Here is a 16,119-nt window from a genome sequence, read left to right as displayed (position 1 = left end):
ATATGAATTTTGGGGGGACACTATTCAAGCCACCACAATTCCTAACCTACTATTTATTTATTAGACATAGTGAGATTTCTCACGGTTCTATTCTCAGTTCTCTTATCTTTAGGGTCTTCACTTAGAGTCTCTGCATGTGACTTCTCCCTATTTTACTTTCATGGCTTCAATTTTTACTTTTATGAGGATTTTCCCCAAACCATTTCTTAAATAACCTGATTCTTTTCTGAATTGGCTTCCTGCATTCCCAAACTTATGGTAGGCATTTCATCATAATTAGTACTCTAAAATCTTAAATTATAAGTGTTCAGGGCAGAACTTAGTATCTTTTCCACAATCCTGATTACCCCATTTCTTCTCTGACATTTCCAGTCCCCATTAGTAGTATCCCATCTAACCAGTAACTCAGGCTAGAGTCATTTAATTTTCCCCTCCTATTATCATCTGCACCCAGACATTGAAATCTATTTATTCTACCTCCAGCTGTTTCTCTCTTACATGCATTTCCTCCTTCCCATTCCAACCATCATTCTCACTACTGCTGAGCAATTGTGCTCTGAATAGGTCTCCAGGCAGCCCAACTTCTAGTCTCTAATTCATTTTTCCCTCTGTAATCAGCCATGGTTGTTACTCAGCTCAATAACCTTAATGACTATTCTCACAGAATAAGGTGCTTAATGGAATAAAGCCCAAGTGTCTCAATATGGCATTAAAATCCTCTACTATCTGGCTTTAAACCTACTTTTCAGGCTCACCAACTACTATATTAACTTCTTTCTCTGCACTTCCAATAACAATGTATAAAACTGGGTGACTGGGGCGCCTGGGTGGCGCAGTCGGTTAAGCGTCCGACTTCAGCCAGGTCACGATCTCGCGGTCCGTGAGTTCGAGCCCCGCGTCAGGCTCTGGGCTGATGGCTCGGAGCCTGGAGCCTGTTTCCGACTCTGTGTCTCCCTCTCTCTCTGCCCCTCCCCTGTTCATGCTCTGTCTCTCTCTGTCCCAGAAATAAATAAAAAACGTTGAAAAAAAAAAAAAATTAAAACTGGGTGACAGTTGATGCATTTGTTTCATTAAGCTTGGGCATTCTTTGAAAGATGCTTGTAAGAACACCTTGTAAATATTATTAATCATCATCAGCACCTTTGGTCCAAGTTTGTAGCACAGAACAGAAGCTAAATAAAGCAGGAAAGGATTCACAAAGTGCTAACATTCAAATGCCCTTCAACTGATGAATGGTAGGTAAGTAAAATGTGGTATATCCATACAATGGAGTATTATTTGAAAACAAAAAGGAATGAAATAGTGGCCCATGATACAACATGAGTGAACTGTGAAAACGTTATGCTACATGACAGAAAAGCCAGTCACAAAGACCACAGATGATATGACTTCATTCACAAGAAATGTCCAAAATATATAAATATATAGACACAGAAAGTAAATTAATGGTTGTTTAGGGCTGGGGGTTGGGAAGACTGGAGGGTGATAGCACTGGGTTTCCTTTTGAGATGATGAGAATATTTGGAAATTGTGGTGATGACTGCCCAAGTCTGTGAATAGACTAAGAACCAGTCAATGATCCCCAGTAAGTAGGTGAATTGGATGGGATGTGAATTATCTCTCAGCAAAGCTTCTAACAAAACAAAAAAAAGTGCTGGGGCTTCTGGGTGGCTCAGGTGGTTAGGCATCCAACTTCAGCTCAGGTCACGATCTCACAGTTCATGGGTCTGGGCCCTGCACCGGGCTCTGTGCTGACAGCTCAGAACCTGGAGCTTGCTTTGGGTTCTGTGTCTCCCTCTCTCTCTCTCTTTGCCCCTCCCCCACTTTTGCTCGCTCTCTCAAAAATAAATAAATAAATAGTACAAAAAAGTGCTAACATGTAACAGAACCAAGATTCTTAACTTTGATGCAGTATCTAAAGAGGTTGCTACAAAACATGTAAGGCTCTAAAATTTAATTTCTTTTTTCCTAACTAGGAGTAAAAAAATGGAAGGCATGCATGGTTGAAAATATATGACAAAAATGAATTTTTTAGCAATGTCTTTATGAAAAGGATGGGTAAAGGGATAAAGAATTTGTAGTTTGTGATAAAAGTTCAGTTTTTCTCCAACATTCAAAATCTAGGGCAGAGCACGAGTCAAATTGGCACCTGGAGATGGTAAGCCCTTAGAGGAAAGTAATAATTGCTAGCACTATGTGCTAGACACTGACCTAAGTGCTTTTTACATCTAGCAAGCATTTATTCTTCCTAGCAACTCAGAGGTATGAACTATTATTATGCCTAATTTGCACATAAGGAAGCTGAGGTACAGAGAAGTTAAGTATCTTGCCTAAGGTCTTGCCAGCAGACCTTGAATCTGAACTCAGCTACTTTGGTTCCAGAATCTTTGCTCTTTTTAAAAAAAATTTTACAAATGTTTATTTTTGAGAGGGGGGGCGGGGTGGAGAGACAGAGAGAGAGAGAGTGTGTGAGCGAGAGCGCATCTGAGTGGGGAAGGGCAGTGGGGGGCAGCCAGAGGACCTGAAGCAGGCTCTACACTGACAGCAGAGAGCCCGATGTGGGGCTCGAAGTCATGAACCGGGAGATCATGACCTGAGCTGAAATCACATGTCTAACTGACTGAGCCACCCAGGTGCCCCTTGAGAATCTTTGTTCTTAACAAATGGGCTATATTACCTCTCTGCACTTTATTTTTCTCTGCCTGTATTTCGCTTTTCTCTTCAACATTGTAGCTTTCAAGAAATAATTTATACTTTATGATTAATGGGTTTTATTGTGACTTTTATAGGGCAAAAATGCTTCTATTGGGAAAGAATAATTCATAAAAAGATGATTATAAACCATCAACTCATATTTACTATCCTTTCATGTTTTTTTTAACATCCCAAACATTTTTCTTACTGAGAAGTACACATTAAACACATTGCTAAGCATAGTTCTTCATTTCCAGAAAGAAATGCTTCCCCTCACCTTTTAATGCATGAGTATTTAATAGGAAAAGAGAAACAGATGAATAAAATTTCTACCACCAAATAAAGTGACAGGACAACGACTTCACTATTCTTCCCATTTGCAATTAAAAATAGAACTACCCCACGACCTGGCAATAGCACTACCATTTACTTTAAAAGCATGTCTTATTGACAGATTCCTTCCTTACCTCTTATTTTTGAAGGGCAAGGAATGCTAGCATTTCAAATTACCTACCTACCTACCTACTTTATCTATCTATCTATCTATCTATCTATCTATCTATCTATCTATCTATCTATCCATCCACCCACCCACCCATCCACCCACCCACCCACCCATCCATCCATCCATCCATCCATCCATCCATCCAAAATCCCACTTGCTTTTTCAGTTTTCTCTACAAATCCTGCTTCAGCAGATAGTTCACTAGTGAACCAGAAAGCGAGTTCTCTTACTGCCTTATAGAGTGAACAATGACTCCCCCCAACCCCAGGTGAGAAGCAGGACTGGGTCCCAGGGGTGGCCAGTGCAGCAGGGGGGACCGGTGGGAGTCACATCAGTGGTGCTGGCAGGGAATGCTTGTTGTCTCTCACTAACTCTCCTTCTTTTCTTCCTCAGCAAAGAGCCCCAATTTCCCCTTTCACCAGGAGTGGCCAGATGACACAATTCTGGACAACAGAGCACCAGGAAGCAAGAAGATGCCCTGGCCCTCTCAACTTTGTGGAGATACTGACAGTCCTAGTCTGTCTACCTTCAGATTGTTCTCAGGTGTGATGGGAAAAGAAACATGGGTTTTGTTTAAGTTGCTGTTGTCTGGTATTTTCTGTCTCTCATATCTGAACCTAATCCTCCTTGATGCAGATCTCAGTAGCTCCAACAGTGTTTTTCCTGTGTTGTTGGGATTCTTCCTTGAGGATTCATATATACTTTACAGGAATCTATAAACTCCTTGAAACTGTATGGTGAATCTGTGTGCAGAAGAGGCCCGTGGCAACTCATTTAACTTTTCAGATTCTTGGTTTTCTTGCCTATAATAAGGGAAGAATGCTCACCTCTGCAGAGCTGATTTCAGGAGTAGATATAATCTGGATATGGTGCCTAACATAAGGAATAGTGCCTAGCACAAGACACACTCATTTCCAAAATTTTATGAATAGTCTTATCATACTGCCCACTGAGCTTAAATCTAGCAGTCATCTATGACTTCCCTTACTCCCTCCCATTAAGTGACTGTTATTAGTTGTCAAGAGCATAATTTTTTTTTCTCTACAGTACCTCCTGTATTCACTTCTTTTTCCTCATACTCTGTCCCCACCCTGCCCCCAGCCTACAGCCTCTGTTGTCTCCTCTCTGAGACCCTTAACAGGTCTTCTCATGTTTGGTCTCTTCTTTCTACATTCTACTCTTTACCAGACTACTAAATCAATTTACCCAAAGGCTGGGACTGCCCATCGCTCTCCACTGTTTATCGAATCAAACACAATTCCATCTAAAAGGAGTCAAGGTAGCACAACACAGAAGAAAAAAATTCATACAAACCTAGCTTTGAGTCCTGGTTTTAGCTCCTTACTTGTTCTGTGATCTTTGGGAAATCATATGATTTCTCAGAACCTGAGTTACCTTAGCTGTAAAGTACAGAAGCAGAGGTGATACTACCTGCTACACAACATTACAGTGAGGATCGTGGGGACATGACACGGAAAAGCACAAGGTCTGTGCCGGGTACATACAAGGTTCACAATGAACGTGTTACTTTCCTCTTTCCCTCCACGGAAAGGACCATGGACTAAAAAACCATGTCTGCAGCTTATCACCCTTGTGCTAATCCCTTACTTATGTAACCTATGCTAGCCAGACCAGATTATTTGCCACCTCCCAGACAATAAATTCTGTCTTCTCTTACTCAATTCTGAAATTGTGCTCAGACTGACTTTTTTCTTTATATCCCCTTTCCCTTCGTTTTATGCTGAAACCCTACTCAGCCGACAGGGAGCCCTTCAATTGCCATCTCCTCTGTGAAGCCTTTTCCTGTTTTTCCAGTCACATGTAAACTCTCCTTGTGGCACTTCATGGGTCTACCTTGCCTTATTTTGTGTACTTATTACCCCTCCTGAAAGACCATAGATGCCTTGAGAGCAGAACTAGTGCCCTGTCTGTCTCTGCAGCCCGCATGGCCTTAGCCCACGTCCTTGTATCTGTATTTATGGAGTTAACCTCAAAGTTTTAAAGTAGAGCTCTTTTCAATATACTCCTAGATCCTTTTTTTGTACTTTTACACCAGTACAAAGACAGAATGATTAAAAGTGTGTTCAGGGAATACTCTATTTTAGGTTCCCCCCACATTGTCCAAAAAAGGAAGCAATGCTTCTGGATGTGAAACACTTAGTAGTCGATCCAGCACTGTTACCCATCATTCAAAACCATTTATTATTGTGTCCATTGGGTACACAGGACTTTTTCTTTTCCTTTATTTCCTAAGAGTCTGGCTTTGTCTCTTACTTCCCCAAAGCCCCCAAGACTTTTTTTTTTCTTTCTGCATTTCAACAACAATGTATCTCATATCTGGGCTTTGAGCACCCCTCCTAAGGATGATGGATAGGAGCAAAGCCTTTTGGGACACATTAGTACAGCTGCCAGTGACAGGAGGTGCTTATAAAATAAAAAGGCTCAGGATTTTGGGAACATATTTGCAGCTATAAGTGAACCGCCCAACACAGCTGAAAAGAAACACCCAAGAATATTTCCTTTTATTCTTTTAAAGCTGTACATGGAAGAGGCACATCATATTAGATTGCAAGTAACTCACAGAAGGATTCTTTTTATGTAGTGTCACCATGTGCTAATATCATAACCTTTGCCTATCAGGTACATGTGCTTTAGAATTACAGGAAGCTCGTAAAGTCAAGTTTAAAGCAGCAAAAGTCTAGTTTTTAATTTATTGGATAATATTGGGTATCACTGTTTGACTTGAAACATGTTTCCATGTAATTATGAAAAAGAAGACCACTATAATTTTTAATGAAACTTCAGTTCTGTCTGTGGGTGAGTAGGTAAGATAGAATATTATCAGAAAACTATACACAATTAAATCCCCAATAAGCTACAGACATGAAACATCACATTGTACACTCGATTTCAAAAATAGAAAATTATTTTAGATAGGAAGCTCTCCTGCACCATTAGAACTGGGAGAGTGGAGAATCTGTGACACTGCGACATAGTCATTGTGTTATAGAGGAAACACTGACCAAGAAAGGTACTGCTTTTAAGCATTTTGGGCACAAGCAAGTATCCCCTATGTGTCAGTAAGGCATAGGAGCTTGCCTAATTGATATTTTGGGAGGATGTTAGGGGAGGACAATGAGAAGATTTAAAAAGTGACGTGAGACTCTTCTCCAGATGCAGACAGCCAGCCTTTGATGTACACAGAGAAACAGCTCTGCCAGATATCTGCAAAGGGAAAAGCTGGAAAAACCGGAGCAAAAAGGAGTAAAGTTTTTTTCTTTACTGAGGCTGTATTTCTAGAGATTTTCTGCCAGTGGTGATTCTTCCCTAACACTATAGACCATATACAACAGGCTTTCCTCCTGGACGAGCAGAATACGCTGTGCAGACCTTCAGAGTCCACCAGATTGTGAAGAAGCAGCTGTCAGTGTGAGGCCAGCACTGACCATGAGTGTGGCCAAACTAGCCAGGGTGAAACACAGGAACAGTAAGAGAAGTCTGACATACAATGGATCTCTTTTGGGGGTATCTGCAAAGTTCACAATGACCCCTAATTCACATGTTGGTCGTGGCCATAGCTGAATGAGCCAAGAGCACCTGACACCACTCTAGGTCAACCAGGAATGTAGAACTGGACTGAATGCTGGACTTGTAAATGTGACTCTGGAAATTGTGCCCTGGGAATTGTGAGGAGACTACCAGGTGGCCTGAGAAGAAGGAGAAAAGCTAGTCCGTTGAAAAATAAGGATGAAACAAACATAGGGAAAGAAGCATAGTGAAGTGATAGTGAATAAATACTCTGCTGGGTTCCTATCTTCCATTTCTGGCCTCGTCCTTCAAGAGGCTCAGCTGCCCTTGGCCTCTAGAACTCCCCACTGTATCTTGATACTAGATCCCTCTATTTTTAAGTCCAGCTTCGGTGGGGTTTGTGCTACCTGAAACCCATACAACTATAGCTTCCATATTTATTACCTTGGAGGCCCTGACCATGGAGCTTTGGGAAAGTAGTGTCTCCTAGAGCAGCTATTCCCAGTCAGTGAAAGCACCCCACTAGTCACAGGCACGGCCAGCATTCCTAACAACTGTTCTGAAATTAACAGGCTATGAATACAGTCTTTCTGAGAAAGACTTTCTCAGAAGGGCTTTCTTGGTCTAACAAGGTAGGGTCCACGTTCTTTGATCAAGTGATACGATGACGAAGATAATGATGGTATTGATACTAGCTACCATTTACTGCGTGTTGGAATAATAATTTACTAAGCCTTTACATAAGACACTACGCTGGTGCTCTAAATATAGCATATCTACTTCTCACAACTCTTCAAGGTAGTTGGGAGTGTAATTTTGTTTAGAAAGGTTTGTGACACAATGCACAATAGAGATGTCATTTGGGAAAGACCAGCCTGCTAGGAAGGCAGGTAGCCACAAGAGGGTCCTTAGCATGATGGATTCACCATGATTAAAGATCTGGCCATTGGTCTTGCAGTCTCAGAAAATTTCCACAGTGTCCTAGAGCTGACTAGACTTAGGAATGCTGAGTCATGCAACAAAGTTCACTAGAGACTGATATATAAACCAGATGCCAAGTTATTAATTTACTATGAGATGTATAACTGCCAAGCAGCCTGGATATTGATGCTGGCCTGAGCAATGTATGATATTCTCTCTGTAGACAGATTGCTCTGGGAGCCAAAGTTTTAGAAGGTTATTTGGGTGGTTAGATGATTTGAATGTTAGACACAGAGATCTGACAGCTGATACATTCATCTCCATAAAGGGGATTTAGCTACCAGGTGAACCAGACGCTTGGGCACCATTTCTTTGGATGCTGCCAGAAGATCTGCCAACAAATGCTTCTGTGACCCTCCTAGACTTCTACAGCTGACCAGTTTTCCTTCTGAAGGAAACATTCTTCCTTTAGATATCTTAATATGCAATCCATCTTGTGTGTCTAGGAGCCCTTTTGTTTATTTAAGGTTATTTTGCACATTTTGGGTCTGAGTCACGATTTAATAGTTTGAAGTAAAAGGATAATTTTACTTTTCTTCTTTCCACATTTCTCAACAGAGTAGCTCACTCGCTATCACCAGAATGTATCATCTACAAAATTATTATCCCAATGTTTTACAAACAGGGCAAAAAACATGGGTTTTGGAGTCAGAAAGACCTGGGATAGAATTCTGGCTCTCCCATTTTAAGTCTTAGAATTGAAGTCCAGTTAATTTTTCTTAGCCTCAGTTTCCCCAGTTATAAAATGGGGATAATGTGCACCTCACAGAATAGAATGAGATTTAAGGAGGTTATTATGCAAAGCACCTAACACATTTCTGGGTGTAAAAGATAAATGATCATAACGCATTGGAGCAAAAATAACCCAGATCTCAACCATTTCGATTCTCTCCTTGGTTTCCAAGTATGCAATTTTTTCATTATTCTTCCAATGTGGTTTCACTTTGATTTTTATAATCATATTAGCGTTACTTTAAAAACTAATTTCCATGACTTTTGAACTGAATAAACAAAAGCGAATTGGACGTGAGTGCACTGATTTCTTTGGCTTGCTTTTCTCCTTCTCCACCAGAAATAAACAAATGACACAGCTTGCTTTTGTCTTTTTTCTTTCTGTTATCCTTGTGAAGATATCTTTTATGGACTCTAGTCATGTTTTTTTCATGGAAGAATTCTGCACTAAATTCTGATGCTTGAAAATCTCTTTTTACTGAGAAAGGGCTATGAAATCATACAGCTTTAGTAACAAATTAATTCTTTTTGTCCCCGTTAATTCAATTTACTTTTCAGATGCCAGAATTCCCCAAGTTATAGGATTCCTCCTATATGAATGTGCGGGCTTACCTTCTTATTCAACTATTCCACCTTATGTGTTTGCATATGCAATTATGCCCTCTATTTTCAAGTAGATGATAAACCCTGTATGAGCAGGGACAGATTTATCTCTTTATATCCTCACTGCCTATATACCCTGTAGTAACCTATGCTATATTAAGGGGACATTAAATAAGTATTTGTGGGTGAGAAATGCTATGAGGTTGGGAATACGAGTAACAGATGTTTATCTTGTCATTTCTTAATTATATTCATTTTTTTCTTTTTCTTATTTATTTATTTTTATTTTTATTTTTTATTTTTTAAAATTTACATCCAAATTAGTTAGCATAGTGCAACAATGATTTCAGGAGTAGATTCCTTAGTACCCCCTACCCATCTAGCCCATCCCCCTCCCACAACCCCTCCAGTAACCCTCAGTTTGTTCTCCATATTTATGAGTCTCTTCTGTTTTGTCCCCCTCCCCCTTTTTATATTATTTGTGTTTCCCTTCCCTTATGTTCATGTGTTTTGTCTCTTAAAGTCCTCATATGAGTGAAGTCATATGATTTTCGTCTTCTTCTAATTTCACTTAGCATAATACCCTCCAGTTCCATCCACGTAGTTGCAAATGGCAAGATTTCATTCTTTTTGATTGCCGAGTAATACTCCATTGTATATATATACCACATTGTCTTCATCCATTCATCCATCGATGGACATTTGGGCTCTTACCATCCTTTGGCTATTGTTGATAGTGCTGCTATAAACATGGGGGTGCATGTGTCCCTTCAAAACAGGACACCTGTATCCCATGGATAAATGCCTAGTAGTGCAATTGCTGGGTCGTAGGGTAGTTCTATTTTTAGTTTTTTGAGGGAGCTCCATACTATATTAATATTTTCTGAAGGTATAGATTTGAATCTAAGTATCGAATTCTTCTAGTGTTAAGTTTTGTGAACCTGTGTTAACTTTTCCTCAAGCTATTTAAACATTTTCTTTCTTTCTCCTCTGACTTGCACGCCAGGAATCTGATGTACACCATAGATGTTTCTTGCATTAAAGGAATTCCCAACTTTAGCCTTTACATCTTTCCTTTTAGTCTGCATTGTACTCAATACAGAACTTAACTTCCACCATTTTACTTCTTTCACTTTGCTTCCCATCTGTGTAAATTGCTTCAGTGATCTCAATCCCCTTAGTGTTTGTCTTGAATTGTAATGCTCAAGCTTTTACTCTTAAAATCTTCAAAGAAAGATGATATTTAGTTTGGCCTATTCTCACATACCAAATGAATACACCTAAAAATTTAGTGCAACACATAAGTGAAAATAAATATGAAACAGAATGCATTACCGAGAGAAGAGAATAAGCACCATGACAGATCTGTGTGAGAATGAAAACATCCATTGTCAATTTTACTCCAAAAACGGATTAAAATTTTACAATCTGGGTATATCTGTATTTCCAAAATTGAATCCCAAGTAGGCAGTGAAAACAATAGGACGAAGAAAGGAAAACTTAGAATACATAGTGCCAGAAATTCTGATATTTAAGCTCATTTAAGATGATACAAAATTCCTTCTAGGTTGATGGCATTACTCTACCTTACAGGTTGTAATTTTATTGATACCTAAACTACTAATACTTAAAATTTCACATGATAAAAACTATGAACTGACCAGAAAATAAGCTCCCTTTGCTGTGAACATTAATTTCAGGGTCTTTATTCAGAACCTATGGTTCGTTTGATTTAATACTATAAACATGTTTTCCATATTTTTCATTACAATTACAAAATAAATTCCATAAACTCATATGGGGAGCCTGTTTATAAATCCCATTATCAATCATGGAAACATACACAAATGGACAAATCTGAGGGTTCTATCTAAGTGAACTTTATAAGGTCAGTTTTTTATTAACTAAACGATCCTCAAGGAAAAAGTCAACCAAACTTGATTTCTGTTTTTAGGCTTAAAACCAAAGAGATTAACTTATCTTTATATTTAAGAACTAGCCTCTGTCCAGGGGGCAGTGGGCTTGGCAGTATATTCAGTGATCTCACCAAGAGCCTATGTAACGTAATGACATTAGACTGTGTGTTTACCATAGATAATACCACTGAAGCATAACACAATCCATCTTGACATAATTCAGTTTGTAAAACCCAAACTCATTCAACAGCTCCATAAAATAATGACAAACAATGTAATATTTTTGAGCAATACAAAATAGGAACATGGACATTCAAACATCCATTTGATGCATCTCCACTGCAGTAGATACTATAAGGGACATAATGACAAATTTGGTATGATCACTGCCATTGGAAACTACAATTTACGAGACGAGATATGAACACATAGTTAAAATGTGAAGGATAAGGTGAGAAATAGCCTAAAAGTGGTGCTATGGAGTGTCACAGGACTACAGAGGAAGAGGGTACTATGTTTGGAGATGGTTTCCAGGCAAGGCTTCAAGGAGTAGAGGGCACAGCGGGTGTTTGGAAGTATAGGTAGGATTTCAAGCAGAGAAGGGAGATTCAAGTGAAGGAAGTGGTATGGAAGTCAGGCTGTCACAGATAGGTTTGGTAAATGCTGAATAGATGTCTGACTAGAAGGTAGATCACGTGTAATGGAGTGAAAGCTAAAGCTGGGTGGGGACTAGGGAGGTTACGCAGGGCCCTCAAGGTCAGTCTACTAGGGAGACTGAATCACTGAAAGGTTTTCTCAAAGAATTGATATAATCCACTTGTTCCTTTAAGAACTTAGTAGGATTGCATGAAGAAAGACTGAAGGCTGGAATTCTATTTAGAAGGTTCTTTTAGTGGTCCAGGCATTTGCTTATGAGGGAGGAATGGAGGGAAAGAAATTAACATTTGTTGAAGGCTCACTATGTGTAAGGCATTTATTTGTTTTAGCTATAAAATTTCATTCAATTCTTGCAATATCTCTGAAAGGTAAATAACATTAATTTCAGTGTTCAGTCGAGGAGCTGTATCCCCAGGAGCAAGCCCAAGGTCTGGCACCGCAAGTGCTCAGGGAAAAAGCTGTCATATTGAATCAAAGCTATGATTCATGCAACATATTTTCTGTTCTCAACAGGAGCTCCAAAGAAACAAAATAGTTTGTATAGTTCTAAGATTGCAACCCCAAGAGGTATTTCTACAAATGAGGCTTACCCCAACCCTTTGGGCAAATTCTGCTCCGAGTCAGGCGAACATAAGGATCAGACCAGCATGGCAGCAGTATGGCAACCTTCTGCCTGTCCTGCTTTATTCTTCTGTCCCAGTTATCAAATTCTACGCATTCCTTCTTACTGTTGGGATCAAACTCTCCCTTTCAACTTATAATAGGTCAACCCTCTCTTGGTTCTTAGACCAGCATTCTCATCTTTGCACTCTGACCACATCTCAGTTCCCGTCTCTCCAACAAGATGTGAAATATGGCAGGAACCCTCTGATACCAACTCTTTGCTTGTTGCAACCTGCCAGGCTTCCTTCGTGCATTGCTTTGCTTATGTAACAAGTCCACTGTCTAGACCCTAGAACTATCCCAGATCTTCTGGACTATGCCAGCTGACTGCAAAATCATCAGCCCCTACTCGCTTTGGTCTAGCTTGGTCTAGCCTATGCTTATACCTGATTAAAAAAAAAAAAAACAAAAAAACAAACTTTTGACAATTATCATCATGGTAGTAATTAGTAGTATTCACACTTAAATAGCACACACTATGTGTCAGGCATTATTCTATGTGTCTTTCAAACATTAATTCCTCTAATCATCACATTACCAATAGCCTCATTTTATTGATGGAAAAAAAGCAAAACAAAAAACCTGAGGCTGAGGGATTAAGTTACTTGTCGAAGGTGACATAGTGTGCAAGTGGCAGCGTCAGAATTTGAACCCAGGCATTCTGGCTAGAGTTCATCCTCTGAACCATAATGCCTCTCTACTGTCAGTGCGAAGATAAGGAACATGTCATCGGTGAATGTACTTACTATTTCACATGCCTTATGCAATACAACTGGCACAATACTACCACCGATAGTTAATGTATTAACATGTAGTTATAACTATGAACCCTAAAAGCAGTTAGAGAGAAGCCCTTACATGATGCAAAACTTTTCATTTTGATCGAAAATACTAAAGATGTTCTGCATCTGGATGATTCTCATAAGACAGGAGTATTCAAAGATATTGCTATTGGGGGTGCCTGGGTGGCTCAGTTGGTTCAGTGTGTGACTTCGGCTCAGGTCATGATCTCACGGTCCATGGGTTCGAGCCCTGCGTTGGGCTCTGTGCTGACAGCTCAGAGCCTGGAGCCTGCTTTGGATTCTGTGTCTCCTTCTCTCTCTGTGCCCCCCGACCCCGCCCTGGTCATGCTTTGTCTCTCTCGGTCTCAGAAATAAATAAACATTAAAAAAATTATAAAAAAAAGATACTGCTATTTTACTTAGCAAAAATAATCCAAGAATGCTGGTAGAGAAGATAATCATGAATATGATCTTAATAGGAGAGGAAACAAATTTAAGAATTTAAAGAATCAAAGTAGAGTTGCTAAGAGAGATTTTAAAAATTTTCATCATAAGAAAAAGAGTCAAAGTAGAGACTGTTGACATCTTAGCAAATCAGATAGTTTTGAACACTCAAGTTCATTTGACAAAATGATTAACACATTTTATTGTTACCAAATCAGAAGATGAATATCTGACTAAATATATTATAATCAGGAATTTAAACAAGAATTAAATAAGCATATGTTAATGTTAATACGCTAACATGCCATCATGTTAATAATGAATCTTGAATTTTTCCTATTTGTTAAGTATAGATTAGTCATTAAAAAAAAATTGGTGAATATCTCTGCGTACCAAGGGCTGGATAAAAGTGATGAAGAAATACAAGAAGGTTATTTTCTAATGGTGGAGAGAGAAAGACCATGAGCAAGTAAATAAATAAATGCATACAATAATTCTAAATAGCAGTAAGAGCTATGAGGAAAGTAAAACAAGGTAATGTAATTTAGAATAAAGAAGTGTGAACCAGCCACAATAAGACATTTGAGCTGGTACCTGACTAACAAAGTTGGGGAACAGAGCAACAGCAATGACTCTCAGGTGGTATGCTCAAAGAGAAAAAAGAGGCCAGTATGGCTGGAGCACAGTGAGAAATGGGGAGCCTGGTATGAGACCAAGTCAGAGAGGTGGACAGGGCACAGATCAGAGGTCCTTACAGGTTATAGCAAGATGGTTCAATTTTGTTCTAAGAAGCAGAGGAAGGCACCAACAGGTTTAGGGGGCCGATGTGACCTGATCTACATTTTAAAAAGATCACTTTAGCTGCTGTATGGAAAATGCATTACAGGGAGTCAAGAATGGAATCATTGAAACCAATTAGGAAGCTACTGTAGCAGGGAACAGAAAGGTGGTAGCCTGGACTAGAGTTGTACCAGTAAAAAAAGAGAAGTAGATGGAATAGGGACCTATTTTGGAGGCAGAACTGAAAGGACTTGTTGATGAATTAGATGTGGGGAGTGAAGGAAATAGAGAGACTCACTGCTCTGAGTAGACGGTTGTGTGATCTAGTAACAGGTGGAAAACTAAGAGGAAAACAAATTTTTGGAGAAATGCAGATCTGTAGGATATTAATAAGTAGAATGATAATGTAGTGATATCCACAGTGACATTTATATTAAACTTAGAGAACTGACAAGCAACAAATTTTCACAAAATCATATGGAATAGGATCACTGGTTAGACAGTTTTCCTACCAGCCTACCTGAAACCTAAGACTAGCTCTGGAAATGAAGATGAAAACTGAGTCATCCATTCTGGCCTTATGTGGACATATTTTATTTCATAAAGCAGTTCTAGAAATGCTTAAGACTGTGAGCACACAGTAGGTATTTAAAAAATGTGTGTTGAATTGAATGACACTTGTCCTGTTACAGTTAGACTATGTAACATAACCTACCTACAAAAGGGCTAAAAGTGGAATTGAGAGCTCCCAAAATTGGCATGTATCATAAATCTGAATTACATTATTCCCTATTTTAAAATTTCTAAAATTTCTAAATCTATATGTGTACATATATATATGTGTGTATATGTATGTACATACGTACATACATACATATATTGTGTATTTCCCTGATGCTACTGATGGAAAAAATAGGTATGCTCTAATCTTTTTTTCCTAGTACCTAATCAGTACTTTTCCACTGCTTTTATTTAAAAATGAATAGTCACAACCCACCTGTAGCATATCGCCAAGGTCTGCTGTGCTAATATCTGGATCCTCTGTGGTGTTGAAGGGCACGGGAGTTATCCGTACAAGGGTGAGCACTCTTGGTTCCGGATATCTCCATAACATCATCCCTGGGCTATCTTCGGTTTCATTGTAAAACAAGACTTCATAGACACCAGGCATTTTTAAAGGTTCTGTTAAGTGAAAAGATAATTATTTGTATGCTTTTGGAAGGGAACATGTGGATTTCTTACAGAAAGAGAAAATTAGGAAGATACAAGAATATAAAAGGCTGGTTGATCAGTTTTACATTTTTATGTGGTTTGAGACAGGAACAAATTAAGAATTTTCCCTTAAGAGAATGAGTGGTAATGTACTGTTCTTGTACTGCAGGTATTAATGTACTTTTCCAGTGATCTTGATGTGTTACTCAGTGAATGTGCAGTTAAAACTCTCCCTCATAATGAAGCTGTTGCTACTTACCAGCATCTCGTATATACTGGAATAGGCCTGTCCGTAGGTCATCTGAACTCTGTTCACTTTTAAACATCTGGTTCTTTTCTATAGGAGAGGGCATTTGTGGCACTGCTTCAGGAACGTGCACTGCAATATTTCGCTCCGCGTGAAGGTATCCGTTGAGTAATTCATGTAGAAGAACTAAACAATTCAAATGTTCTTGACCCCAGAAAACCTTTAAAAATCATATGAAAAAATTAGTGGCTTTTAAATACAAACATTTCATGAGGATAATTAGGCACAATCATACTTGAATTAATGCGGGACATCATTATGCTCAATTTAATTATTGACAATAACTAAACTATAATTTCTAAGAAGTCATTGACC

At 39.0% G+C, this 16,119-nt stretch overlaps 1 protein-coding gene across 6 annotated transcripts in view; it reads right to left on the bottom strand.

The window, feature by feature from the left end:
* Positions 1-16,119, bottom strand: part of VPS13B (vacuolar protein sorting 13 homolog B) — an 805,543-nt gene that overhangs the window by 128,441 nt on the left and 660,983 nt on the right. For all 6 annotated transcript variants that reach the window (XM_058699592.1, XM_058699588.1, XM_058699591.1 and 3 more), the window contains 2 exons: positions 15,757-15,964; positions 15,283-15,467 (listed from right to left, as the gene is read on the bottom strand). In XM_058699592.1, the coding sequence (XP_058555575.1) occupies positions 15,283-15,467; positions 15,757-15,964 (393 nt within the window). The remainder of the gene's footprint in view (positions 1-15,282; positions 15,468-15,756; positions 15,965-16,119) is intronic.

Source organism: Neofelis nebulosa, chromosome 14 (assembly GCF_028018385.1).
Source record: "Neofelis nebulosa isolate mNeoNeb1 chromosome 14, mNeoNeb1.pri, whole genome shotgun sequence".
Taxonomy (NCBI): domain Eukaryota; kingdom Metazoa; phylum Chordata; class Mammalia; order Carnivora; family Felidae; genus Neofelis; species Neofelis nebulosa.
Note: the sequence above shows the minus strand (reverse complement) of the source record. Positions and strands in the feature narration are given on the sequence as shown.